The 27,381-nt window shown below is 45.8% G+C and overlaps 3 protein-coding genes across 12 annotated transcripts in view; all 3 read right to left on the bottom strand.

Moving 5' to 3' along the window:
* Nucleotides 1–3,478, bottom strand: part of SOX13 (SRY-box transcription factor 13) — a 42,065-nt gene extending 38,587 nt beyond the window's left edge. Inside the window, exon 1 of the mRNA XM_074893690.1 lies at nt 3,398–3,478. The gene's annotated coding sequence lies outside the window, so the exon portion shown is untranslated. The remainder of the gene's footprint in view (nt 1–3,397) is intronic.
* A 1,608-nt stretch (nt 3,479–5,086) lies between these two features.
* Nucleotides 5,087–7,703, bottom strand: SNRPE (small nuclear ribonucleoprotein polypeptide E). Its single transcript, XM_074893808.1, has 5 exons — nt 7,573–7,703; nt 7,367–7,393; nt 6,397–6,459; nt 6,079–6,157; nt 5,087–5,372 (listed from the first exon to the last, which is right to left on the bottom strand). Exons 1-5 carry the CDS (start codon nt 7,624–7,626, stop codon nt 5,317–5,319), a joined length of 279 nt encoding a protein of 92 aa, XP_074749909.1. The 5' UTR covers nt 7,627–7,703; the 3' UTR covers nt 5,087–5,316.
* A 188-nt stretch (nt 7,704–7,891) lies between these two features.
* On the bottom strand, nt 7,892–26,982 carry ZC3H11A (zinc finger CCCH-type containing 11A). 10 transcript variants are annotated; one of them, XM_074893925.1, is made up of 19 exons: nt 26,842–26,982; nt 21,153–21,208; nt 19,681–19,734; nt 19,083–19,284; nt 18,772–18,891; nt 17,883–18,006; nt 17,244–17,447; nt 16,793–16,909; nt 16,175–16,255; nt 15,599–15,709; nt 14,800–14,862; nt 14,441–14,536; nt 14,168–14,233; nt 13,120–13,620; nt 12,404–12,477; nt 11,415–11,739; nt 10,945–11,114; nt 10,460–10,527; nt 7,892–9,894 (listed from the first exon to the last, which is right to left on the bottom strand). In XM_074893925.1, the coding sequence occupies exons 4-19, from the start codon at nt 19,134–19,136 to the stop codon at nt 9,630–9,632; spliced, it is 2,439 nt and encodes an 812-aa protein (XP_074750026.1). In that variant the 5' UTR covers nt 19,137–19,284; nt 19,681–19,734; nt 21,153–21,208; nt 26,842–26,982; the 3' UTR covers nt 7,892–9,629. The 10 variants fall into 10 exon arrangements, with proteins under 10 accessions (XP_074750026.1, XP_074750028.1, XP_074750024.1 ...); XM_074893927.1 differs by having other exon boundaries at nt 26,861–26,982; XM_074893923.1 differs by having other exon boundaries at nt 19,681–21,208; nt 26,861–26,982.
* Nucleotides 26,983–27,381: the final 399 nt, after the last annotated feature.

Genomic DNA, 27,381 nt, shown 5'->3' with positions numbered 1-27,381 from the left:
CTGCTAACTTGACAGCCCATCTCCACCAAAGCGTGGCTCCCGTTGGCGCTGCCCTCCTGTCCCCCCTACACCTGCACGTGGCAAGGCGGGGGGGGGGGGGGGGCCCTACAGCAGCTTGGGGCTGCCTGTGCTCCGCAGGGTGACAAGCGCTCGAGGGGCAGGGAGCAGCTCTGCAGGTGCCACTGACACAAAACCACGGCCAGGCACACGGGATGTCCCTGCCGTCCTGGTTTCAGCTGGGATAGAATTAATTTTTCTTCTTAGCAGCGAGCTCAAACCACGACACCTGCGCAGTGGGGGAACCTGGTGTCTGGGTCAAACGCTCAGGGTAGGGTGTCTGGTCAAACTTCCCCTCTATTTTGTAGCATCTTCATGTATAAAACACAACTGAGATCCGGCAACCCTTCAAGATCCCTCACCAGCTGGACCTGGCCTACTTCTAGCTCAGTTTACGAAGCGAAAAACAACCACCTGAATAGTCTCCTTAACTTTGAAGCCACCCAACAGGGAGCACAGGGAAGGAGAGAAGTGTCCCTGGAAAACTCAGATTTATTTACAAACCAGATTGCCTGGCAGCAGGAGAGCCACAGAGACAGCAGGTCGGAGCACAGCGCTGTTCCACTCAGCTGAGGACATCACACCACTCCATCAGCCATCCCCCCCCAGGGGACTATTAGATATTGCTCCTATTTCACAGACAAGAGACTGAAGAATAGCAGATAAGGCAAAATGCTGAAAAGCAGCAGCCAGAATCAGGGCTGGACCTGCAGGAAAGCTCAGGCTGCTTTTGAAGCTCTGGCCCTTGCAGTAAGGCAAACCCTTCTGCAAACCTGATCTCATACATCTTTTCTGGTGAGACTGGCAAAACTTGGACTAGGAGCCGAGCGTCCCAGGTCTTAAATACGTGTGACTAAAATAAGCTGCCCAAACCTAAAGCTCTCCCGTGACTTTGTTTTACCACGTCTATACCCCAGATCCTGCAGTCAGAGGACAGCCTGCCCCACGGAGCGGAGCTGTAAAGAACGATCGATCTCTCTGCCACAGATAAATTGGCATCGTTGGGGGAGAAGCCCAGAAAATGTTGCCCAGCTAACGGGTGATGCTGTGCTGGGAAGGAACACGACCCAAAGACAAGTGCAGGAAAACTGGGCTTAAATATTGCAGCTTGAGGCAGTGGAGGGAAAAAGCCCTATGGGAACACGGTTGTCTTTTGGGTGATGGATTCTGCGACGACACCTTGGTCTGAAGTGCGTTCAGGCTTTTGTGCATGGGGAATTAAGGCACAACACCCTCCCCGAAGCCCAGGTTACTGCTGGCAAGAAAAGCAGCAACATCGACCAACTTCAGCGAAGCAAGTCCAGCTCCTCGCACGAAGGGGCCTGCTGGTATGCGAGGCAGCGGCGCGGGGGGGCGGGCGTTGCTGCTGCTAATGTGGCAGAGTTTCCCTGCTGAGGGCAGGCAAAATGCCCATGACTCATTTTTCCAAGAGATGTTACAAACAATAGTAACGATGCCCCTGGTGGGTATGAATGTGAAAAGGCACGACGGGGGGGCAGCCATGCTGGGCACCTTGTGTGTGGGCTGCCAACGGAGGGTACTGCCATGAACAAAACCTGCTGGAGCCAGTTTTTGGCATTGTGTGCGACAAGAGCCCTTCTGCAGGGACTTTGGGGGGAAGAAGGGCGAAATGGCTGCCCAGCAAACTCCTCTCCCTACTGCAGCCTGCTTCCGATGGGTACCAACCCTGCCTTCAGCTGAAGAGGGGACCAGTTTTATTGCCCAGGGAGAAAAAGGGCAAAACCAATCCCAAACGGTTCCATCCCCACGCAGGACTGGAACAAGAACAGGCAGGGAATTTAGGAAAGCATTAGAGCACTTTAAGGCTGCTCTCCCCGAGCTCCTGCCTCTACCCTTGACACAAGTTTTCCATATTCAGATGCTGCCCTAAGGGCACAGCTTCTAAGCCGTTTGAAGCCTTGACCTTCCACTGTTGTCTGTTTGATACTATTATTTTTAGGCACACAATCCTTAAAACATACCAGCACTTGAAATAAGCTCCCAGATAATGGGCACTAAAGCATGAGGTGGCGAGGCTTCAGGAGAAGGGAGCTCTGCGGGATCAAGGGTGGTGGCAGAGCGCGACGGAGGGAAAGGTGGTTTTCTCCTCATACAGCCCACACAGTTACACATCCCATCTCCCCGTTTACTTATTTTACAGACATTCAGGTGGTTACAGGCCTGAAAAGATGGTAAATGCTGAAGGTAGCCCAAGCTCAGCCAGCAGCCACGGGCTACACAAGGTGTCTGCTCCCGTTTGCGGTGCTCCTGCCGACACAGACCCGTGTCCTGCCCGAGGACGGAGCCCACGGCGTCCCACGCAGGCTGAGCAAAAGTGCAATTGATGCCTTTCAAGAGCCCTTCCAGGCAGCTGCCTGGCTCAGAGGTTTAGGTTCAAGCATATGTAAAATCGTCCCACAAATTATTGCATCCTACCAAAGAACCACGGAGAAACTGTTCCCCTCTGGAAAGGCAGGACCACTCTGCCTCCCTCCTTGGGCGGCTCTTTCACAAGCACAAAGAGTCTCATCCTGCAAAAGGACTGGGCTGGGCCAGGGCAAGCAATTCCCAAGTGCAAAAGGGAAGAAATACAGCCTTTTTCCCAGAACCCCAAAGCCACAGGCAGAGAAAAGGGACAAATATTTACTCAAAGCACCTTCCGAGTGCTGTTAAAGGTGCTAACGCTTTTAAGAAAGAAAAATAAATTAAAAAAAAAAAAAATCGAACACTGCAGAGCCCCACTTGGATCTGAGTGGGCTCTCATCTGCCTGCCACGATCAGCACAATGGTCTCAAACCAAAACGCCGTGTGGTAGAGGGCTCTGTCGTACAGAACCTGTCATCATTTGTGCAGAAAAAGGTCTCAATCACTCATTTTTTAAGACAGAGCAAGCTCTATTTCTACAAAAGAGACATTCGGGTACGGTGAGATGGTATCTAAAGCTGCTCTCAGCTGGATTTCTGGTTGTGACAGATACCTGAGTGCTGGTAGCAGTAAGAAAACTTTCTCTGGCAAACCCCACCTCAGACACTTTATTCCCTACAGCTGCATGAATGCTCCAGCCTGGTATTTGTGCCACAACACGACATCCCACTGCAACAATTCAGCATGCTGGTGCACTCCTAACAACGCCACCTCAAGGCATCTTCTTCAAAAGGAGCCTTTACATGTCCCCCTCCTCTGACACCCCCTGCTCCCCCCCACCCTCCCACCAGAGGGAAAGCAATTCACACGTTCAGTACAATTTGCAAAAGCAAACACAAACAGGCTTCAAGGCAGCAGAAAGCCAAGCGATGGGAGTTTTCTAAACACAGAGCCCAGCTGTCAGCATTCACTCTACCTTGCTCCTCCTCACTGCCTCTCGCTCAGCCAAAACCAGAACCTTCTACTCCTCATCCCCTTCTGGAACAGGACACCCCAGGGTGCGGACGAGCCGGGGAAGGTGCTGGCACCCAGGAGATCCGGGCACCCTGTCCGGCCACCGCACCATCCGAGAGCAGCCCCGCACCAGCCAGCCCGGTTTGTTTTCTCCCAGGTTGTTCGGGAGCCAACAAAGCTCCTTGAGTGCTGGGGAACTCTGTGTTCCTGCGGAGGCTTATGACACTTTGCTGGAGGGGCAGGGGGAGCTGGCCGAGCCCGCAGCACCCCCTTCCGTCTACCGCACTCTTTTGCAGCCGGTTTGAGTCTCATTCTGGCACCGCGGGGTTCGAGCGGCTCATGAGAAGTTACCTTCTCACTGCCTGCAGCTTGGAAACACTCAGGAAGCTGGAAGGATTTGGGGTTAAAAAAATCAGCAAGCGTTTAGATGAGTCAGTGCTGTGGTTTTTATGAGGACAGACAAGTGCTTCTTGGGAAGCCAGTTTTGGCAAAGCCAGAATTGTTTTTGTGCCCAGTCTATGTGCTGGTAATGCCTAGAAGCTCTGTTCTTGGACCACATGCTCCATTGCCAGGCGCTCCTCAAACAATGGGGCTGTGTTTCCTCCTGGACGTCCACACTCGCCTGGACTCTCCTGCAGGCTTTCTGCAGTTTTCACAGCTTCCTGCTGGGGAGCTTCTCCTTCGCTTCTGCAACTCCCCCCCCACATAATTGCTGCCTATTTTGGTACCTTATCATGAGATGCTTCAGAGCTGATTAGCCTGGACTTCCTTCCTCCCATCATCAACCTACTCCAATATTGACGTTCATTCGCACTAATTTGATAATATCAAAGAGCAGAGGAGCTTTAGGAGGCATTACGGTGTCTTGAAGTGCACAATTTGGAGTTGGCAGCGGCACTGCTGATAAGAATGAGCTATTTCTCCTAATGTCCAACTCTTCTCAAAAAGCAGCTGCTCGCCAGCCACGTGCAAAGCGGAAGGACAGACCCTCGTGGGCTCCGAGCCAGTTTTGTTTCAGTGGCCCTGGATAAACTGGAGCCAAGCAATGCGATGCAACACATCCCATTAAATAACCTTTTTCTGAACAAACACTATTAGTAAAGTTACACACACTTGGAAAGAGAAATGATTACTTCAAAACTACTTTGAAGAGAGTCTGCGTTTTAATAGTCTCAGCTCTTTTGCAGAAACTTAAATACAACAGCCAGATCCTCAAACGGCTAATAAAAATAAACCAACATGATAAGAACCCAACTGATACATCGCCTATCCCAATTTAACACTGCCATGGTTTAATCTAGAGACTGCCCAAAGAAGCAAATAATTAAGAGATTTAATCCAAACCAACTGCCCTCTCTGCTTCTCTGACCTGAAGATAAAAGTCATTTTACAGGCACGCCTACCAGCAAGGTTTGTAAGTGTTGGATTACTCTACCACAGCCCCAAGTCCCTCGCTAGAACTATGCAACCTCAAGGACCACATCGCTCCAATTTCCTGAGCGAGCCCACCCTGTCCACCTAACACAGACATAACGTGCCAGAACGCACAGATATTTATCAGAGACTGCACAAATCCACAGCAAAAAATCACTCTGAAGGCATTTCTCCCCCTTCTCTACTCACAGACGGGCATGAGACTGAAAGCAAGCAGTTTTATGTTTACAGTTAACATGAAAAATGTTTATTTGCAAAATACATCGTTCATCGTTTCAAACTACAAAAAAAAAAAATATTACTTGCAGAAAGGAACGTGCAGTTTTCAACTCTGCATGCAACCCCAGTTAGGTATAACTTCCTGTCTACTAGCTGGTCCTGCTCCCACTAGCACTTTATTAACTCCAAAGCACTGTAGCCATTATTTTAAGTGAAGAACAACAACTCCTAGTTAGAAACACTTTGAAGAAGGGTGATATTGTCCCCTTTTAACATGATCCGACCTGCAACACAGAGAAAGGAAAGGGAGGATTAGAGAGATCCCAGACTCTGACGATAACCTCGTGTTTTCAAAAACCATTTCACAACAGCCAAGGTGTTGCAAGGAGTCACCTCCACAACCAGGGTGTGTATCAGTACCAGGGTCCGTCCCACCGGCTGCGCCGCAGGACTGGACGGGTGGTCGTGCAGGGCCCACAGTCACGATTCACACCACGACATCGCAGACAGAATCTCCGCTCCGCAGCACTCTGTCCCCACTAACAGCCCCAACACGTCACTCGTCACAGTGTTTATCCTCATCAGCGGGTGGTAAGTATTAAACACCGCCACTGAGGTGGCTCCCTGCTTTGACTTGGAGGGGACACAGCAAGTGTCAGACCTGCTCGGGGCCACCTGCGTTAGACAGAGCCGAGAGGAGTTTGGCTGGACCCCTCCAGCCACCCTGGCTGCAGAAAAACCACAGTGCAGCGTGTATGCTGTTACACACGTTTGAAAGACAAAAGCTGGTCTCAGGCAGAGGCAGATTCTCCTGCACATTCAACAAAACCACCAGCTCAAGGAACAGCAGGAACTGAGACCTAGCCACTATCTGCTCACTGCGCTTCGAACTCAACACTCCTCGCGTATTTTGCACTTTAAGGAGTTGCCACGTGGAAAGCTCACGCAACCAGGTCCTGGGCACGGCTCAGGTTACACGTACTGACATACCCAGCTGTTTCCTGGATTTTGTTTTGGAGTGAATCTCCTCTGCGTCGTCCAGCACCAAGTTCATATACTCATCAAAGCCCTAAAAATCAGTAATAAAAGCAGTCAGTGAGTCACGTCCCTCGGTCTAAACCACGATACAAACTATCATTAGCTGTGCTGACACAGGCTGGACAATTAAGACTATCCATTGGAGACACATGAAGTTATTTCCATCCCCCCACACTAGTTTTTCTCAACAGAAAGACAGTTTTATGAATCTGAAAAAAAAACAAAACAAAACAATCAAAAGACATAACAAGGGGACATCCTGATACTCACAATGATGCAGCCTTCTATCCGCATGTTCACTTGCTCATAAAGCCACACCTGGATCCTGGACCTCTGCAAAATGATGGAGGAGGAGAGCAAAACAGGAACATAAACACTCCAAGCAATTCTGTTCTCTCCCCTGCATTAAGAAATCCTTGCTACCCACAGCTTCGTAACACTCAAAACAGTAACTCTCACACATGGTTTCAATTACGTCCACAGTTATTTTTAAGGTGTTATACTATGGTGTAAACACTATGTGTTCACTGATGAACGTGTAACAGCACATGGATGTGTAACATCCGATTGCAAAATCAAATGCCTGTTACTAAGGTAATTCCTTAATGCGAGAAGGAAACGCTGAACTCAGAACTGGCTGGTCTCCTCACGTACCTGAGGGACAGCAAGTTCTTCAGTTCAACAGAAACTGGCTTCGAAAACTGAATTATGAACTCAGAAATACAAATCTGAGGGTGTGGCGCCCTGGTCCCCACACGGGTCTAAGGGCCCTGCGCAAAAATCACAGACTGGTTTGGGTTGGAAGGGACCTTGAAGATCACCCAGTCCCAACCCCCCTGCCCCAGGCAAGGACACCTTCCACTAGCCCAGGTTGCCCAAAGCCCCGTCCAACCTGGCCTTGAACCCTTCCAGGGAGCGGGCAGCCACAGCTTCTCTGGGCAACCTGTGCCAGGGCCTCACCACCCTCACAGGGAACAATTTCTTCCTTAGATCTCATCTAAATCTGCCCTTTTCCAGTTTAAAACCATTACCCCTCATCCCACCCCTACTCCCCCTGACAGAGTCCCTCCCCCCTTTCCTGTAGCCCCTTTCAGTCCTGGGAGGCCGCTCTAAGGTCTCTCCGGCGCCTTCTCTTCTCCAGCTGAACCCCCAGAGCCGGTTGTTCTCTCCAGAAGCACCCGGCCCTTTCCCTCTCCCGGGGGGAGGCTGCTGCAGGCCCGCCCCGCCCCGCGGTACTCACGTTCTGCAGGTAGCGGAAGATCAGGTTCTGGAGCGGAGCGTTAAGGACGCAGCACAGCAACAAATCCTCGGCGCCACGGCCCCCGGGGCTGGCACCCGCGGCCTTCCGGGCCCCACACAGCAGCTCCTTCCCGCCTGCCCCCCATCCCTCCCTCCCGCGCGGCCCCGCACCCCCCAACGAGCCCTCCCGCGCCCCGGGAAGGATACGATGGGCTGCACCATCACCTTCTGCACCTTCTGGCCCTGCCCGCGGTACGCCATGGCTGCTGCCGCCGCTGCCCGGCACGCGCTCCCGCCGCCGGAAGTCGCTGGGCACGGCGGGAGCGCGCAAGGAGCTCTGGGATGCTGGCGGAGCCGGCCGCTCTAGGAGGCGGGAGGACCGCCGTCTCTACTGCTCGGCGCCAGGCGGGGGGCGAGTAGGAACCAGCCTCTGCGCGCCCCCAGCCCCCTGCCCCGGACCTCTGCGCCCCCCCAGCCCCCTGCTCCGGAGCCTCTGCGCCACCCCAGCCCCCAAGACAGACCACGCTTTTCCTAGGCCAGGTTTATTTAAAAACACTGTTAACTGCTGTCCTAGGGAACAGTTCAACTAGCGGTGAAGGCGGAGGAGGCCAGACTACGTTTAATACAATACCTTAAATAGAATACAAATATAAAATGGAAGAATAAAATATTTACAGAAACCATGGCATACACCAAATCCCGTCTCCACGGACAGAGCCTGGGCGAAGGCTGACGGCAGAGCAGGAGGGGGAAGCCTTCCTGGCCGGGCTCTTGTGCACTCTTCCTCTCTCCCAAAGTCCCTCCCGTCCGTGTCCACGCCGGCAGGAGAAAGTCGTTCAGCAGGATAAAGGTGACCCTTCCGGAGCCGGAACAACAGTTTTCTAAATTTTGGTTTCAAACCTTTCCTCTAGGAACTAAGACATCACAGTGGATTATCAAAGCACACAAGTGTTTTCTTCCAAAGAAAAAGTATTTACAATCAACCCAAAACTGGTTTTTCCTCTGCCAGCAGCAAACGCCTGAGGGCCCCTACAGCTTCACAAATCATAGTAGGAAGAGACTAAAGTTCTTCAAAAATTTAAGAAAAATAAAATATATCTGCTAGGGTGGCAGGGTACACAATACACCCCAGTCTCAGCTATTTTCTGCAGGGTCACAAATTCAGATCGCACCAAGACAGACCAGTAACCTCCAGCACGTACTCTGACACGGAGCTCAAGCCTCAGCAGTGGGGCAGGGGACACCGACGGGAGGATTCCCTGGGGCACGCCCCAAAAAGGAGAGCAGGGTTGGTCCTGCAGCAGTACCAGGCTCCAAGATGGCTGGGGCACACGCTCAGATGAAGCCCCCAGTGTCTGAACACGAGTCCCAGCAGCCGCCGCTCCCCGGCGGAAGATGAGGCAGCAGCTTGGGGGAACGATTCTTAGAACCAAGAGGCACTTAAACCAGTTCTTAGTTTACTAATTTACTGCAGACTACGAGAGGAATTGTGACTATCCACCCCCAGAATCCTATTCGTATCAGCAAAAAGCACCAAACCCCTCCCCTAGGCTTTGGTACAACAAAAGGGGCTGGGGGTATTCTGGCTGTACTGCAGAGCTGCTGCTTTTCACACTGACATTGTATCATCCCTGATAATTCAAAGTAAGGCTGGATGGACTGACCCCAACCACCACCCTTGGCAGCACGTTTGGTCCAAAATACTATGAGTAATTGTTCCGCTCCCTCCCATCTTGACGTTTTCATTAAGTTACCCTAAAAGATGAAAGTCAAAATGATAGCATACATAAATAAAACTCAAGAGTTGACATAGTAACTCCAGGCTTTAGATATCAACTGTCCAAGAAACAAGAATATCAAAGCTTTGAAACAGGCTGAACGTTGAGTTTTGTCAAGGGGGGAGGAAGGAAGAAGCTTCACGTTTAAGCCTTCAGAGCATCACTGAATCAGTAGGTCAGTTCACAGCCACCACAGTTCATAGCTGGGCATCTCTGTCCCAAAATAAACAAGTGCTTTGTCCTCTTAACACCGAAGGTAGCCACCGATAGTTACAGAAGGGATGCACACGACCTTGACTCTGACCAGCAGGGAAATTTAGGACAACTGAGTGCAGATACTGCCAATTTCTACCAGTTCAGCTGTGCTTTAAGACTCATTGCAAAGTCTCAGCCGGAAGAGGGATCACCTCTGGGTATCCAACAAAATACATAGTTTTAATTTTTTTTTTTTTTTTTTTTTTTTTTAAACTTGAAGACTAATGCAGTTCAGCTGTCAATCATTTCCGACAGTTCCAGGAGGAGGTCATCCTCATCCTTCCCTGGGTCCAGGTCAATTTCTGCTTCCAGTTTGCCTCCTGAGATTTCCCAAATAAGCTTCTCAAAGTCATCTTCTACAGATAAGGGTGCTTTCCCAGCCCCTGTGGAGCTCAACCGGCGTGTCTTTACTGCTACTTGTGGAGAAGCTGAAGTTGAGCTTGAGACCTCTGACTGTGCCACGGAGTCTGCCTGGCTTCCAAGATGCAGCTCAGGACTTGGAAGAACAAGAGAGAGCAAATCAGTGTATGACATCCTGTAACCAGAGAGGTGTTTTCTGCAAACCAGCTCTTAAAACTAGTTAATCCCTCCTACTCCTCAACTTTACACAGGGTTTGTTATTCAATTAACCTGGGGCTACTCTTAGAGAGCAATATATTAGGAGGTACATTTTTCAGTTTGGGGATTTATTCATGAAGACAGAGCATCTGGGGTCTGGCAAAGAAAGATCTGGGGTCTGGCAAAGAAAGTTCAATTTTTGTAGCCAGGGACACTTTGCCACCTTTACTAAATGACTGTAAAAAGGTTACTAAGTCAACGTCTTCAGGCATTCAGAAAAGCTGAAAAGTCACTGAAAAGCTGTACCAACTTGCAGCATTTTAAGAAAAGAATCTAAATAAGCATTCCAGCTAGCTGCTAAAAAATTATTTCAGATAAATTGTTCCTTTGTTGGATATTGGCATTAATTATTTCAAAACTCTGATTTTTCCACATGTGAAAAAACCTTCTATTTCACGCGAAAGACACACTGATCAAGAAAAAGAACAAGTTGTGGTTGTTACCTGGCTTTGGGTTTTTCTCTCCCAGGTATGGAGACCAGGCTGTCCTCTGGCAAAGCAGGAACAACAGCCTAGGAAAAAGCAAGATGGTTTTTACAATACACAGGTAAAGGACTTTAGTAGATTCTTCCTCTGCTGCTTCTCCTCTGGCATTGCTGAGCCTTAACCAAAATACAGAACCAGGGAGCTCCTGAAGAAAAGTTAAGTGTTCAAGTTCACTAATGGCCTTGTGTCTTTTTTAAGAACACAGCATTAACAGACAAAATCCTTCACCCCACAGAGAAGATCAGCAGAGTATTATGTAAATGCTGCCATTTATCGAATAAAAAGCAGAAAGGTACTACAACCGTCCTGTAGACCACTTCTGGATTTAAAAGGGAACAGGCACCCATAGAACATTTCAGTTTTCCATCTTTTCCCCAAGGGGAGGGTGAAACTTGGGCATAAATTTTACTGGGGACCCACTACGCCTCAGCCACTGTCCTTACCACAGCTGCTTTCTTAGCTGAAGGCTCTTTCGTATCCCCACCAGTGGTGCTCAGCGGTTTCACAGCCGCCACAGCAGAGGGATGACTCTCAGCTGCCTTTCGTTTCAGTGTCTGCTTTGTGGGGGAGGTGGTTTTCCCATCCAAAGGCTTCAGACACACCTTAGATTTGGCTACAGTAAGAAGAAGAGAGAATGGATACAGTCTTGCTCTACCTCAGGAAAAAAAAAAAAACAAAACAGGTTCTCTTAACAGTACCATAATCCTTCCAGTTAAGTATATATGGCCAGCACAATTACACTGCCATTTCCCAGACTCTCAGCTGTATTTTCCACATAGTAAACTCTAGTTTACCAACGAGCCATAAAAAGGAGCAAAGAAGTTACAAAAAGGAGCCAGAGTTACAATGAGAAAATTGTCATCATCTGCCTTTTTGACCTAAAGTAACTCTTCAATGTACAGTCAACACTTACTTTTAGCTTTCCGTTCCAGAAGCTGAGCTGCCTGTTTCCCTGGTGATACGGCAGCATCCTTTCCTGGGCTTTCAACCCCATCTTCCGGAGATTTCACCAATACCTTCTTCGCAAGTTGATAAGCTGACCCTGAAACCACGCTGGATTCAGGACTCCCTGATGCTGGAGTTTTATCCTTGATGGCTTTTTCAACGGGAGACGGCACAGCAGCTGCCTCCTTCTGAAGCTTCTCTTCTTGGCGTTGTTTCAGTTGCCGCTTCTCCCTCATTATCTCTTCAAGGCTCTTCACTTTAACTGCAGAATTAGTTGCACTCTGATCAGAGGGCTAGAAGGAAACAAAAGAAGAGGACTAATAGGACAAAAATAGATTTCATTAAGAAAATCCGAGTGGCAATCTCTCCAAAATGGCTCCATGTGGAACAGAGCATGTTAATACCATTCAGATCTGACATTTTTTCCATGCTTTTCTATGGAAATACTGTTTGAAAAGCCTGCAATTCCCAACACAGCATGCTTCTTTAATAGAGCAGAAGATTCTAGCTGTAATCTATTACATTCTTTTTAAGCAACAGAGCCATGCAAGCTCTCCCATACAGCATTCACTGACACAGATTTCCTCCAACACGAAGCTCGAGCCTTTTCTAGTAAAATACTTACCTCAGGATTTTAAGCTATCCTTCCAGCCTGACAGATAAAGTCACCGAGAACAAAAACATTCCCTTCACATTAACCTCGCAGATTTTATCTGGTGCTAATAGGGTCTTCTTATTCACTGTCAGGTATAATAAGATTAATTCCAAGCTCGAGGATTACAATGTTGGCTGGAAACGCTATTGAAAGTGACAGGGCTTACAACTTCACTGCAGCGCTCACGGAGTGCAGCAAGGAAGGAACACACTCAAACTGGGAGCATGCAGCAAGTTACAAACAAAACAACAAAATTTAGCAAAAATTGTATGAATATATGCATATCCTCACAAAGGACTCACCTCTGCAGGTGCAGAGATGGCTTTGGGAGAAGACTTGCTCAATTCCACTACCTTCTTTTCTTCTCTTCCAGGTGCTTTAACACAAGAAAAAAAAAAAAAAAAATCTGTCAACAGCAGAAATAAAGAAACCTGGTTACCTGTTTCTTTGGTGTGTTTATTTCCTCATGTCTAATAATGGGACAGAGGGAAAGGCTACAGCAAGGATTCCATGCAGCACTCGAGCTCTCTTTCCCTCAATCTGTCTCTTTGTACATGGCTTATACAATCTTAACAATGACATCTTTAATGCTCTGTCATTTCTGACAAAAACTGTCCCTCACACTAAGAAGCTGCTGATACATGATTTGCAAACACATATACATCGATAACGAAGTTGAACACCACATATGCTGAAGAGGAAGGTAAACTTGGATTCAGCACAGGAAAGATCTCGTACCACAAACAGATGGCAGAAAAAAACAGAAGAGAGAAATTAGACTGTAAAGCTCCTCAATGAATGAATTTTCCAGTGGGAAATACAGAAAATGGTCATGCAATTCATGGAAAATAGTATGGTTGCATATTCTGGCACTTTCTTGCCTTTTGACTCTGTAGCCTTAAACTCTTTTATCCTCTAGTACACATAGAAGAGAAAAAGCAAAGTGAATCCTGAACAAACTGAATTTGCTTGATAGGGGAAGCACTTCACCAGGGCAGGTCCCACACCATCTTATTACCTATTAGCTTTGTGATCCGTAACAATCTCCTCCCTGGCGGGGCAGGTTCAGGCTGTGCTGGTGGGGCTGGCACATTTTCTCCACTCTGCTGCATCCGCAGAGCTTTCTCCTGTTTGATTTCTTCCAAGGTTTTAATACGAACCTCTCCTGCTGGCTTGGCTTTACCTGCCGGCTCTGCCAGCTGCACTTTGCTGGGCACAGATGGAGCCAGTATGTTCTGCTTCTTGGGCTCGCTCTCAACTTTTGTCTTGGTAGGAAACTCTTCTGGTTTTGGCTTCTCTTCTTCCAATCGCTTCTGTCTTTTTTCAGCCAGGGCTCCTGAGAAAGTTTTGATGCGAACTGCAGGGGAAGGTCTTGGCCCCGAGCTGGGATCTTCTGTTTTACAACGTCCTTCAGTCTGGGGTTTAGCTTGAGGTTCTCCTCGTCTCTGATTAGCTCTCTCAAGACGGATTTCCTCCAGTGTCTTCACATGGATCTCTCCCGTTGGCTTAGCAGCCTTCTCTGTCATCATCAAAAGAAGAGAAGCACCAACATTTAAGGAGAGTCCAACAATATTTAAAATCTCCAAAATCTGTCACAGTACTAAAGAAAACTAGGTATGAGTGTTCCCCAGAACACATCTTAGGACACTATCATTCTGCACAATATTCTCCTCCTCCTTTAAGCCACTTGTATTTTGAGGACCAGCGCTATCCAGCGAGTGCTGCTACACAAAAACCACTAGTCTATTTTATTTTGGTACTTTCTCAGACTGTGTCTCTCCGTCAGCATCTCAACCTCTTGCTCCTGGCAGTGGTTCTATTCTACTTGTGGGTAAGCACAGTGCAGCTTCTGACGGTTCACAGCAGGAGCATGAAACCCTGATGAGGCCCAAGTGGAAAACATACACACACACCCCCCTAGAGCCAGATCTCTGGCAGTGGCCATCAGGACAGCTTCAGCACTCAAGCAACAGGAATCAGGCAGGTTTTTTTAAATTAACTAACAGGGCTGTACGGAAGTTCAAAGAAAGAAAAAAGGGGAAAGCGTATTTAATAGCAGTTATTACCTGTCTCTGTACTGGCCTGTTCAGAGGACAATCCTAGCCTCTCCTTCAGAGACTTGGGGACTTGAACTACAAGACAGGACAGAAAAAGTTTAGGAGAATGCATAAATCTCAATTTTGCATTCATGTTTCAAAATGAGACAGGAGATCACTTCACTGGGATTCAAAGTTACCTTAAGCCCTCAACTAACATGCAGAAAAAATTAGAAGAAAGACAACCAGAAAACCTAAACAGAAAATCTGTGCATCAAATCCAGATGTGTTTAGCAGCTGTACCTCTCTTTGGTGCTTTGTCAGCATTCTCCAGAATCTCTATCTTCTTCCCCAGCCTTTCAGCAAGGTTGCGCTTTAGTGGAAGGACACTTTTACCAGCTTCAGAAAGACAGAAACCAAGAAATACTTTAAGAACATTTCTCCAGAGGAGGATTTTAGAACAGTTAACCACAAACTTCAATTCTTCCAGATAGATCTTCCTCTATTTCCCTTTCAGTTGCTAACAGAATTTACCAACATTTTTGCAGTCAACACAAATCTCCTCCAAAATGTATTTTCCCTCTGTATACAGCAAAAATACCCTTAAATATAGTCACGTTTAGATGAGGGCACCCAAACAACAGCTCACAAAAAGCTCTTACTTATGGAGGTTTTCCGTTTTCCCAGTCTCTCAGCAAGATTCAGTCGAATCACAGGCTCCTCCCCTAAAACAAAGAATAAACTCTTTAGTGCACAGAAACCAGTAGCCAGTAAAAGTATTGTCCTTCTAGCCCAAAGATGCTCTTTTGGTAGCCAAACCTCATAAACAAATGACTACAAGCAGAAGTAGTTCTACACCTTTTTTGCCGTTAAAAGGAATTTGTGCAGATCTAAACATGACCATTTATACAGACTCATACTGCACTACTGTCCACAACCGCCACTGTCAGCCTCTTCAATGCCTCAAAAATTGGCTGTTGTATAACACCATCTTCTACAGGTCTCCCCTTTCATTAGTTCCCCGTTTTTCCGTTCTCCCCCTATTTGCATACTGACACTTGTTTTGACATTAGCCTCCCTCTGTTGCTACTGCACTGAACCCAACACTAACTCTGTCACACGCTGTCAGCACATTAGCTCATTCACAAATCTCACTCAACTTCAGGAACAGGAAAGTCAAATTAAGCACATTTGAGAGTCTGTAGGATGGTGATAATATATGATTAGCTACGGCTTAACGTCAGGCTGATAAAAAACACTTCTTGATCTTTTATTGCAATACAACAAACTCAGCACCTACAAATGCCAAATCTTTCCACTACAACCAGGGTCTCTAAGCATTAAAGCATGGTTTTAATTAGACAAGGCAGCACCAGCAGACTAACAAGTCTGAATTATCTCAATTACTACTAAACCTTTTGGTTTAGGAGCCATGAAATGGAAACTAGCATTCACTATTACCTTGCTTTGTAGACAGAGTCACAGTTCTCACTACTGTCCGTACATTTTCCTTTTCTGGTACAGGAATAGTCCGAGGTTGGAGCGGATGAACAGAAGCTCCTGAAGGACCTTCTGATCAGATCAACCAAAACATAAGGATGTTTAGGAAAAAAACCCAACCAAACCAGCCAGAAGAACTATCAACAAAGACCAAAACCATTACTTATTCATTACTGTCAAACATACGATGGCCAGTGCATGCAAGTAAGAGAGATGAGGAATTTCCCCCTGATTTGCTCTTGCAATTCCAAACTAGAATACCAGCTGCATGAGTTGAGGAAAACAGGTTGCGTGACAAAGTAGCTCAAGGCCCCCAGCTAAACATGGAAGTCTGTCCCTCAAGCAGCTCTCAGCTGCAATCATCTCCCAGTCTGACCCCAGTAGTCTAAAAAAAAACAATTTCCTTTATTTTGCAAATAATTGTATTCACCAACGCATACCCAGCTATCCAGGTAATATCAGAAGGATAAAATAAAATAAAGAGGATGAAGGTGAATGGAAAGCAGAAGGATAAGAAAGTAGGAGGTATTAACTCACCACCTTGTTTTTTTGTTTTTTCCTTTAGTTTCTTCAGTTTGATTTCTTCAAGTGTCTTTATTCCAAAATTTAAATTGTCATCTGAAAACACAAAATGGTTAATGAAACTGAGCCTTAAAGGCACATGCTGAAGAGCACAGTTCCCCAAGCTTCTTACAGCTCAGAACCTTTCCCGAGTATTTTGAATAAACCCTGTCAACACTCCCCTCAAGTAAAAAAAGCCATAGAACAGATGGTATTTTGGTAAGCAACTGGCACCTTTCTTCAGTCCTACTCCCATCCTACAGGGTAAAACCTATAGTTTTAAGCATTTTAATCCATCCACATGGTATTAGATTCCTCTACCATTTGACATGGCTTTCCACAATGTTCGAAAGGACACATTTGCAGGCATTTAAACTCCATTCTGTGGCTCTATTTTGTTCTACAAAAGTAAACAGGGAGGAGTTTACCTGTCTGACCCAAGGGACATAGGACGTTATTAGATAGGAATGAGCTTGTGGAAATAACTGACTCCATCCAGCTACTCTATGTCCTACTGTATCTTTAGAACATACTGCTTTTGAATTATCTGTCAAATTCTCCTTCCAATCCATCCTACGACAGCTGTCAGAATACCTTGCTTTGTATTAGCATTGGATTTCCTCGTGGAAATTATCCGCAATCCATTATGGGCTTCTGTCGCTGGTTGCTGGACAGGCGTTTTAGTTTCATCTCCTTCTTCAGAAAGCTGGTCTGAAAGGCAGAAATAAACCTATTCAGTTATGGAGTAGGAATTAGACAAGATTTTTCATGTTTATGTAGCTCATACAATGAATTTCAGTCCACGGTTCCTACTCTGTTCATATTCTTAACTACAAACAGAAGCAATTGTTTATAGAAGGATTTTTTTTAAACAGTTATGTATTGACTTGACAAACTCATATAAGTGAAAGAACTATACTTGGAAAATAATATTTGGGACTCCAGACTCTTGTCTGTAGCTTTAACCACTACACAATTCAGGTATTCTGTGATTTATACATTCACTTACAGCAGAAATGCTTTCAAATAAGTAAAAGATGCTCACCATCATCATCTTCATCATCATCTGCAGCATTGATTACAACTGGAGGATGTGTAGGACTTGGGACATTTTCAGAGTTCTCCACTTTCATCACCCCCCTCAGCTGTGGAGACGGATTTGACTGGACAGAAAGTTTGTTTTGCTGCAGTGACATCTGAGCCATTTTCACATCGTCTTCTGCAGACTCAGGTGGACTCGGAAGCGCAGCTAGAGGAAGAGGAGGATCATTTGTAATTTGGCCGTTTAAAACTTTGACCCCAATGTTGCACTCTCTGCATAGATGTGGTAGATAACCCACCTGGCTACTAAATTTAGTTTCCTATTCCCCACCCCTGGTTACACTGTGAGCAATGGCTTCCCTTCACACATACAACTCACCACCCCGCCACCCAAAAAGGATTAAATGAGGGGAAAGCAACCTGAAAGGGAAAGGTCAGACGAAACACAGAGAAGCTGAGCATGAAAGAAAAACTTAAATAGCAGAATTACAATCCTTTTAGTTTAGAGCTTATGACTGCTGATTTCTCCCTGCACTCATAAATGAACAGTTAATTGATGTCTTCTATGGTATTGTTCCCACTCACAAGGAATGTTCAAAATTAACTATTTAATACTTAAAGAAAAAGGACCTAAGAAACTCACTTTTGCTTGGTGGTAAGAACAGTCCATCAACATAACGTCCTTTCGCGTGATGAAAAGCACAGTTGGATTTTTGACAGCCTACTGGCTGATTCTCCCAGTAGCAAGGAATCTCACTGCGTTTTTTCTGAAGACAGAAAAAAAATAAAAGCTCATAGTAACACTCACCTTAGATTTGCAAAGAGACATAGTTTCACATCATGCCAGAGACAGGACTATTGCACTGCAGTGCTGAAATGTCATTCCAAAAGTCAATTTATCACTAAAATATTTCAGGGCATATACACCAAGTTTGTGTAAGGTGTAACAACTACGTATTATCCACCTTTCCTACCGTTCAGCTTGAGAAGACAGGCACTCACATGTCAGTTCAGGGTGGGTTAAACTAATACTATGTGCAAAATACTGGGGACAATGTCTTAAATTGCCTACGTTAAATCTATCCGAATTTATCTTTCGGAGCCTTAGTTTCTTCCCATCTTTTCTCTCCCCACCCTGTACCACCCCAAGAGGTCAGAACAACATTATCTGAAGAAATCCAGGACAGAAGAGACCCAAAAGGCCATTTTCAAGCCCAGCCCTCAGGACCCCAGTGCAGGCTGTTTACTACTGCCCTGCTCCAGCACATTTAAGCATTCTGATAGATGTGGTTGCTTTTGCCTCTGTTAAGAAAATATTGTCAGCACCTAAAACAAAAATTTCTTGCTGAGATATACTGAAGAAATTGATTTTTCTTACCCCAATTTCCTCCCACCCCCCTCCTAGTAATAGAAACCAGTATCATTTTAAAGCAAGTAAATCTATCATGTAAAAGCCCATTCGGTCCACCTACAGCAATGAAAAATGCTTTCAGTGATGTAGTTTGAGGACACATCTTCAGGCAAACACTCACATCAATTTCCATGTGTCTGAATCTGCAGATATTCCTGAAACAGCGACCCTCCTGCCAGAGCGTGCAGACAGTTTCATTTCCCAGAGCAGCTTCACAGTGGCGGAAGGAACAGCTGTCTCCCTGTAACCAAAAGAAATCAACAAAAAGGAAAATAAAACAACACAGCCTAAAAAAAAGTCCATGCTATTAGAACCGGGAGCAGAATTTAACTGCTTATTAAGTTAATGGAAATCTGTATGTCTCTTCCCACTCCTCTCTTAAAAACTAAAAAGGAAAAAACAAACCCTAAAGCAAAAGAAACCCAAACATACCTTGTTACATGTGGAATAGAAATAGAAGTAGCAGTCATCTCCTTGGTTAGACATAATGGACAAATTCGTAGGACAAGCTCAGGTTCTAATGGTTTGCTCAACAGGGACTTCCTCCAGCCTTGGCAAGAGCTGGCTTCACTCTTTCTTGGACTGAAAGTCTTCTGCTGGCTTGATCAGTGAAATCTTCTTTTTAAAAGTAACCCTAAGGAAAGGTATCAATAAATGAAAAATAATTAAGTAATAAACATTTTTACAGCTGCTTTCTGTTAATCAGATTAGTCTCTTAGGGAGGCAATGTCTTGAAATCAGTTGGTCACAAGAACTATCCCAATACTAAGCCAAACTTCTGTAAAACTGCATGGGTTTAGTCAGCAAGTGTTCTCCCCTGTGTCCTTAGTAATTGTTAGATGCCTTGGAGCACGGAAAAAGTTACCACGTGTGGCTGTAAGCACAACAAGAGAGCCACTTCTTAAAAAATAAGTTGTACATTTGAGTCATCGGTCAATGATTAACTGTGGGTACTAATAATGTTTTTAAAAATACAACTGACATATTAAACATTATTTTCCAATCACCATGGATCTTCAAGTTCACGTACCTGGACAACTTCAGCAAAAGATATTGATCTTCAAAGACTTCCAGTTAACTTCTCCTGTAGGCCGAACCAACACTGAATCCGTGAATTAATAATAAAGGGGTAGAAAGAATTTTCCTCCTCACATTGCCAAGGGAACCTCTCATCCACAATTCAAACATAGGATGTGCTTTTAAACATCTTACAACTAATGGAGGAAGCAAGTCCATTTGAATACTGTCAGACTGGAGACAGCCAGGGTTAGTTAGCTCTTCAAAAAATAAAAAAAACCAAAAAACCAAAAAAAAAAACCAACAAAAAAACCCAGTGCATTTAAAGATGAACTTGTGATTCAAAGTGGCTGCAAAAATGAGGATCCATCTTCCACAGCCGGACAATTTTAATTTTTTTTTTTTTTTTTTTTTTTTTTTTAATTTAAAATTCAGTAAGCTGCAATTTCTGGTCTTCAAGATTTCTTCACCTATTAAGAAAACACAAAAACCTTCCCCCATCTTTATTACCTGTACAGCAAAAACATACTTGTGCGTATAAATACACAAATATGTATATACATACACATATGTGTTTATACACACACCAAGAGCGAGTGATAATAAAGTCAGCGAGTGATAGTAAAAATTAGAATTTTGGGCTATTTGCCACATAAGACTGCATAAAAAGGCTCTCATTTTGAGGGAACTGGCAAAAATGAAAAGATCTACATAATATTTTGATGAATATGCCTTCAAAGCTGATGCTTTATAACATGAGTGATTTTGGGGCCAGCACACAAATATGCATACATATGTACATGCATACAGTATAAACATATCTATACACACAAGCGTGCACAGTATATGTTGTATGATCTCCGTATCGAGAACAACTTTTAGCCCTGATCAGACACGTAGAGTTGCAATCAATTAACAGCAGGGAGACAGCAGATCAAGGATACAGCAAGCTTTGAGAGGCAGGGAAATGCTCACTTTGCAAGTGGCATGGCTGCATGATACCAAGAATTTTGAATTACTTTGATTTTAGGAAATAATTTGTCTTCTTTTTACATCAGAGCAAATACTACAAGTTTGCCATCATATGCTGTTCCCTAATCCATCCATCCATCATTATCTATTGCTGCAAGATCACGGAAGGTTTGAAAAGATGGCTTAGGTCCAATTCAACAGCTGATGATTTTTTGGTGCCACCAGAGTGGAAATTGATTTTATTTAGCCACAAGCAGGTTTGGTTTTTGACTTTTTTTTTTTTTTTTTTTTTTAAGTGAAGTCAGATACTTTGATTCTTATTTTTTTTTTTTAAAGATACAAAATGCCATAAAACCTGCAACCAGACCAGATAAAGTTCAAATTAAAGTGATTCTGACCCCTTTCATTAAAATGCTGCACATTCCTGTGCAAACTATTTCTGACTCTTTCGGACAAAACTGAATGAAATAGTTCTTATAAATTAATAATAAAAGGTTGGAACCTTTTACTCACACAAACACTAGTGAATTTTCCAGGATATTTTTTTTTGGCAGGGAATTTTCCCAAATCTAAAATAAAGAGAGGAAAAGTTGGGTTCTCATATTAGTTATTGGTTTTTGACTGCTTGACAAAGGGTATAAAAACAGGAGTTAAGTGCAAGGCTTTCTTCCCTTCTTCAGTATCGAAGGGACTATTAGATTTTGACCTTTAGCACCTTCAAAAACAGACTTTGTGTCATGCATCTACTTCTAAATATTACTGGTGCTCCTTCACATAGAAGTTTGACAAGAAACTTTTTTCCAAATGCATTATCAATACCTCTGATAGTTAAATTAAATTTCAAGCAGACTTCCTCAGTTTGCACAAGCCAACACTTAAACAGATGGCAATTAAGGACCACTGCTTTGCTGAGCAGAGGCATTCAGATACAAATCAGAAGGAATTCACCACCTAGAAGGCAGCATTTCTTTTCCCTAGGAAGTGGGAGACACCTGTATAATGGATCATTACTATATCCTCCACCATGGAGGAAAAAAAAAGAAATCCCCTCAGATTTAGCTCTTTTGAATGCCCAAGCAGCTCAGCATTTTGCTTGTCGCCTTCCACAGTCCTGAGCAGACTTCAAGAGCTGTTCAGAATTTGAATGGATCTTGTTTAAGGAATGGGAAAAAAGCAAAACTTTAAAACAAACAAACAAAAAATTCAACAACCCTCCCCTCACCCGAAAAACAAAAATAAAAAAATCAAAATTCCAAACTCCACAAAAGTCCTCTAATTTAAAAAAAGGTTAACTCAAAACTTTTTTTTTTTTTTAAACTGGTGTCAATTAACATGGCAATCTGAGCACTAAACAGAAATCAACTGAACTAACTTCTGAAAGTCTGTATGAAAATGAGTAACTCTGGTGCACTCAGCAAGTCTCTAATGCAAGTTGATGAGAATTTTAAACACTTTTTTTCTCCAGAACTCTAGTAAATTTGTTGTATTAAGAAATTTTGAATTCATTTTGGAAAAAAAAAAATAATTACAGATGCAGTAGCTAGGGGTCAGGAAAAACAATGCCACCAAGTGCCATAAACTTCACCTTTGCTAAGGGAAGATAAATAGTACAATGAAAATCTGTCTAGTTGGTTTTACAAGCTTGTCTTTCTTGGTACTGAAGAAACAGTCATACTTCCTGGTCTAACCTTCCAGCTCGCTGCCCTGCCTTTGTGCTGTACTGAATTTTTTTTGCACCCCAACGAATTTGTGAGAAAAGTATTATTGCACCTACCTGTGAGTACTTTTTGGTTATAAAGCACAAAATATTTCACTTGGACAGTCTCTCTTGCTGGTCCGCTTTGTGCCTTTAATTTCTTATAAAAATATTAAAGATACTCAACACCCCTGTTTGTTAGGACAGTCAGATGACAGGAAGGAAGAGAACCAGTAACTACATGTTCTAACGCCTCTTTTCAATTGGTCAGCGTTACCCCAGCTGCAAAACAGCCGCTGCTGCTGCTTTACCTGCCCGTTAGCACCTCCACAGGCTGCAAGCGCAGTGCTGGGGGGTCACAAATGACATTACCATGCGTCCGTAAACCACGCATCTTCATGGCATCTGAAGCATGGAACAACCTCTTGCTAACACATCTCATTCTCCGCATGAAAATCTAAAGCTAAGTTGTCCAAAGGTGAAGCGGAATAGCAATAATTTCTACCCTTTACATTTGTTTTGGTCAATTCTAGTTGTTAAATACTGTCTAAACACGGACTGGGGGTTACAGCACTCAAGACCCACTCAGAGCAACTGCAAGGTTGCCAGTCAAGAAGGCAAAGGTTAAAGCAGATGATGGCCTGAGCTGCTTCTGCCATTGCGTTGGGGTCACCTTTCATCACGATCCGGGAGTTACTGCGAGGCACAGCTGTCCCTTACTGGCTGGAGCAACTCTATTTGAAGATACACCACTTCAGGAACCTGAATTAGGACATTCTTCCTTAAGATGAGAGGCAAATCAATCTGCTCCTGAAAGGGCTGATTGGCCTGGTGTTTCTCTAACTGTCAAAGAATAACCCTGTACTGAAGCACTCGTCAGATCAGACACTGCTTCAGATCTGTCTTGAGCTTGACACATCAAGAGGCAGGAGAAGGAATTCTTCAAAGCAACCTTTACAGCAGGGATCTAGTAAAGTGGCCAAGACAAAGCGTTCAGATCTGAGCGCACTGCTCCGTTTCAAGCCTAAGATATTTCACCCATCTCCCAGTCCAAGAGCAACAGTGACACCTTTGATCTGGAAGTCTTTCCAAGTGCTCTGCAAAGCCAGAAGGATGTGACCGATGGCAGCACTTGTCTAAGAACTGCAGTTCCCCACAGGCCTCTACCTGCAGGCAAAGAATCTTTCACCCATCAGACATCTGGGACCACTGGATTGAACTGAGAATAGCCCCATTTTCCTTCCCAGGAGGATGCTGCTCCACCTTTTGCTGTTTTAAAGTCACTTTAACATATAAAAGGTAGAGAGAGGTTCACTGAGCAGCTATTTCCTGCTTCAAGTGATCATGTGGCAGATGGTTTGAATGCAGGATTTTCTGACGAATTTGATGAGCCTTAGCAGAATGAACAAGGAAGTCTCTTAAGTACCTGCTAACCTGTTCTCAGTGCTCCTGTGCTCAAAATCCTGAATCATTAATTTTAAAATATAGGTAAAACATAGCAGTTGGCACCTTGCGATGTGCCCACAATGCAGCATGTCAGAAGCTGGAAAGCCAGGGGCGAGGGGATTAAGGGAAAGCCACACACCAGTTTGGTAACTTGGTTCTTGTAAGACACTTTATACTGCAGAAGTTTTAGCAAAGCCAGTGGGAGGGAGCTGCCTGTTTTCTAAAAAGGGACTCCTGGTGCAGTGTCTCAGAAGATATCCAGTGGGCCATCACTGTCAGTAGTCCATGGTTGGTTCAGGGTCCACATATCAACAGTTAAATGCGTGGTTTTGTGTTGTGCTTTCTCCAAAGCCATGAAAAATGTTTCTTCTACAATGCTGTAAAGTCACGTTCTGGATGGAAACTGTCTAGTGCCACAACCTGTATGAACTTAAGTTGGCCTTGAAAAAAAGTGTCTTCAGTAACCAATTTTCTAATAGCTCTGTGTATCTGTTATTTAAGTGCATTCTCATACCTGAGTTCCTTCACAGTAGTATGTAGTTGAGATTCTGAGTCCCATAGTCAAGATCCATGTCCTTTCTCCTACCAGGCACCTGGCTTAGAAGGCAAAGACGGAACAGGAACACCCAAGCCTGGAGATGTTAAACCACAACTGGCTCTGAGCCTATCCGTTGAAAAGAAATAGTTCAATACGTCACCTTTGGGGGCAAAAATTCACGTGGAACAGTAGAAAAATCCCAAGCTGCTTCCCGAGCTTCTGGTTACCAACAGCACTGTCGCATTCAGGCCCTGGCCCAGCGTGCAGGGTGCGTGGTCTGCAAGTGTTGCTGCAACACTGGAAGCACCAAGGCGAGTCCCTGCCCTGTCTGACACACTTTTTAAACATTGCAAGGAGCGTGCCAGGTATACCGAGGGTCAGCTGAGAAATTCCAGACAACAGATGTGTTTGCCCTCATTTCTGGCATCAAAAGGCTTTGTATTGCTTTCATGAAGAAAATCCCTCCATCTTCTCCAGAATCCTCTACGGCTGCAGCTGCAACGGCTGCACCGGTACAACCCACATCTACGGCAAATCTCTTTGACAGCTCTCGTTTACTGGGGCACATTTGCAGTTCACTCCTTCTCCTCTTCCAGCTGAAAAACCAGCCCGCTGGCTCTGCCACACCGTAACTGCCGACACGAGAGCTGAGAACATACGTCAAACTCCCACTTTCTGGGGAGACGGCCGACACAGACACATTACAGGCACGTTCACCCTCCCTTACAGCGCTGACAGCTGTGACGCCGGCTGTCAGCCACAGCCCAATGTACACTACACTCTGCTTGGAGATGTCACCAAAGAGTCAGTGTCCCCTGATGAGTACCTGGCGTGCCACAGCTTTTTTTTTTTTTTTTTCCCTCTTTTTTTTTTTTGGTCAGGAGGCGCACCAGGTGAACCATAGATCCAAAGTTCCACACAATAAAAGTATTTGCTCTTCCTCCAGGCAACAGAGCATGCTTTAACACACTGCATTCAATAAGGAAGCTCGCTTCACCTTGCCCACTGAGTACACGCAGGTGTAGCAGTACTTCTAAGTCCCAAATCCTTAACAAATTTTTAGATAGCACCAATTTTTAAGGTAGTGGCTTTCCCTTAATGCATAACCCTTTCTTTCCTATATTTTTAATGGGTGGCTCTGCTCTATCGTTCTTTCTGTCCAACAGCTTTTCCTCCTCGGTGTCCAAACAGGCATAGGGAATCAATTCTAAACTAAGGGGACTGTTAAAGCTGCTGCATCTACTCTTGGGTGAGACAGGCATACTTAAAAAAAAAAAAAAAAAGACACTAATTTTTTTTCTATTTCTGAAATCAATGATTCATCTTCTTTACTGAAATGTTTTACTAAATCTCAGAGAGTCACTTTCCTCTGGAAGCAGCCATTTGGATGGGTACCATTTTAGATGAGAAGCAACAGCTAAAGGAAGTTTTCTCTAGACAAGCTTTCCTCCAGAAGCACCTGGCCATTCAGCAACAAATCCAGCCTATCTGTTCAGCCTGATCAGTTTAATGTGTGTCTAATTCAACCACTGTGGTGGTTGTGATATCATTTCAAAAGCCCCTATCGCCACTAGATCTCCTTTTTTACAATCAAATAACACTGTTTCATTTTGAAAGCATGGCCCAGAGCTCAACTCCCGAGTGCAGTGCGCACCCCAAAGCGCCAGTTCTGGGAACAGTGTGTAGGCTCTGCGTACTGATCCCTGCAACAGTAAAAATCACTTTTGCATTTTCGTTATAGACATCCACGTAAAAAACAGAAACCTCTTAGATCCAATTCTTGAGAAACAAAAACAAACGTCACCCAATTGGGTTGTTTTAAACAACCTAAAGGAGAAATTAAGATGACAACCGGGTGCATCCAGAGTTAGTCAGATCCTGAAGGCAGTTCCTCTGGGGAGCGGAGGAGCAATTTGTCAGATGACTACATTACAGCACGCCCCTTATACGCATTGCTACAAAAGGCAGGCACAAGGTTTTAACTGAAAATAACATATACTCATAAGGCACCTGCACTGGGGTCTTCAATTTGACCAACCTCTCTAGAACCTGACCAAGGACTCAGTTTCCCCGGAAGACCACCGGGGGAGGGGAGAGCCCGCAGCCAAGCCCCGTGGAAAGGCTGACGGCCAAGGAAAGGGCAGAGGTGGGGAAGGGGAGAGCTGCGCCCTGGGCTGCGGCCCTGTAACCGGGACAAGAGGAAACCTTGGGCCTACCTCGGGCAGCGGGGAAACAGCTCCCCCTCTCTAAAGTCCCGGGGCGCCGAGGCCGGGGAGAACACCTTACCCCCGGCACCGTCCCCGGAGAGCCCGTACTACCCCAGGGGCCCCAACGGCCTCCCCCCCATCCCGCCCCAGCGGCTACGGACACCCCGGTGGGGAGGGCTCGGGGACGCGGCCTGGGCCGCCCGCCCCGCCAGACGCGGGGGACGCGGCCTGCTTCCCCTGAGGGGAGCGGAGGGGACCCGGGCCTGGCAAGAGGCCATTCCCCAGCCCCTGCGGTCTACGAACGGCTCTAGTTACCGGCGAGCAGGGACTTTACCGAACCCCAGGGGACCGCCGCTGCCGCCGCCGTGTCGCCTCGATCCGCCAGAGCCGCCGCTCAGGCCGTTGCCGTCCCCGCTGCCAGCCTCAAAGATGGCGCCTAACGTACGGGCAACGTCAACTCACCCGTGGCTAAGATGGCGGGCGTCACGGCTTCACTAGGACCCACTTCCGGCCGTTGAACGGGCGGGGGCGGATCCCGCGCAGGCGCAACGGGCGGGAGGCACCGCCCACCGGAGCCATAAAAGCGAGGCGGGCGGGACCTCTAAACGAAGCGGGACGGGTGGGTTTTTCTGCGTGTTCCTTCTCTGAGGGATCCTGCCAGCGCCTCTAAGCCCAGACAAAGCCTTTACTTATGGCGTGGAGAGTGCCCCCCTTCCCGTCCACCTCTGCCTGGGCTGCGGTGCCCCACATCCACCTTCCTGTCAGGGTGTGTGCTGCTGCCGCCATGGCACCAGGCCTCAGCCGGTGAGACGGCCGTCCCTTCCCTCATGCTCCCAGGTGCCTCAGTGTTACGCT

Source organism: Strix uralensis, chromosome 24 (assembly GCF_047716275.1).
Source record: "Strix uralensis isolate ZFMK-TIS-50842 chromosome 24, bStrUra1, whole genome shotgun sequence".
NCBI lineage: Eukaryota > Metazoa > Chordata > Aves > Strigiformes > Strigidae > Strix > Strix uralensis.
Note: the sequence above shows the minus strand (reverse complement) of the source record. Positions and strands in the feature narration are given on the sequence as shown.

Coding starts and splice junctions, on each gene's coding strand:
- ZC3H11A (XM_074893925.1), bottom strand. CDS start 19,136: ATGTCTAACCAAGGAGATGACTGCTACTTCTATTTCTATTCCACATGT. Junction 16,910..17,243: donor TGATGATGAAGATGATGATG/GTGAGCATCTTT, acceptor TCTGCCTTTCAG/ACCAGCTTTCTGAAGAAGGA. Junction 10,528..10,944: donor CAGCTAAGAAAGCAGCTGTG/GTAAGGACAGTG, acceptor GCTTTTTCCTAG/GCTGTTGTTCCTGCTTTGCC.
- SNRPE (XM_074893808.1), bottom strand. CDS start 7,626: ATGGCGTACCGCGGGCAGGGCCAGAAGGTGCAGAAGGTGATGGTGCAG. Junction 7,394..7,572: donor AGGTGATGGTGCAGCCCATC/GTATCCTTCCCG, acceptor GCTCCGCTCCAG/AACCTGATCTTCCGCTACCT. Junction 6,460..7,366: donor TCTTCCGCTACCTGCAGAAC/GTGAGTACCGCG, acceptor ATCATTTTGCAG/AGGTCCAGGATCCAGGTGTG.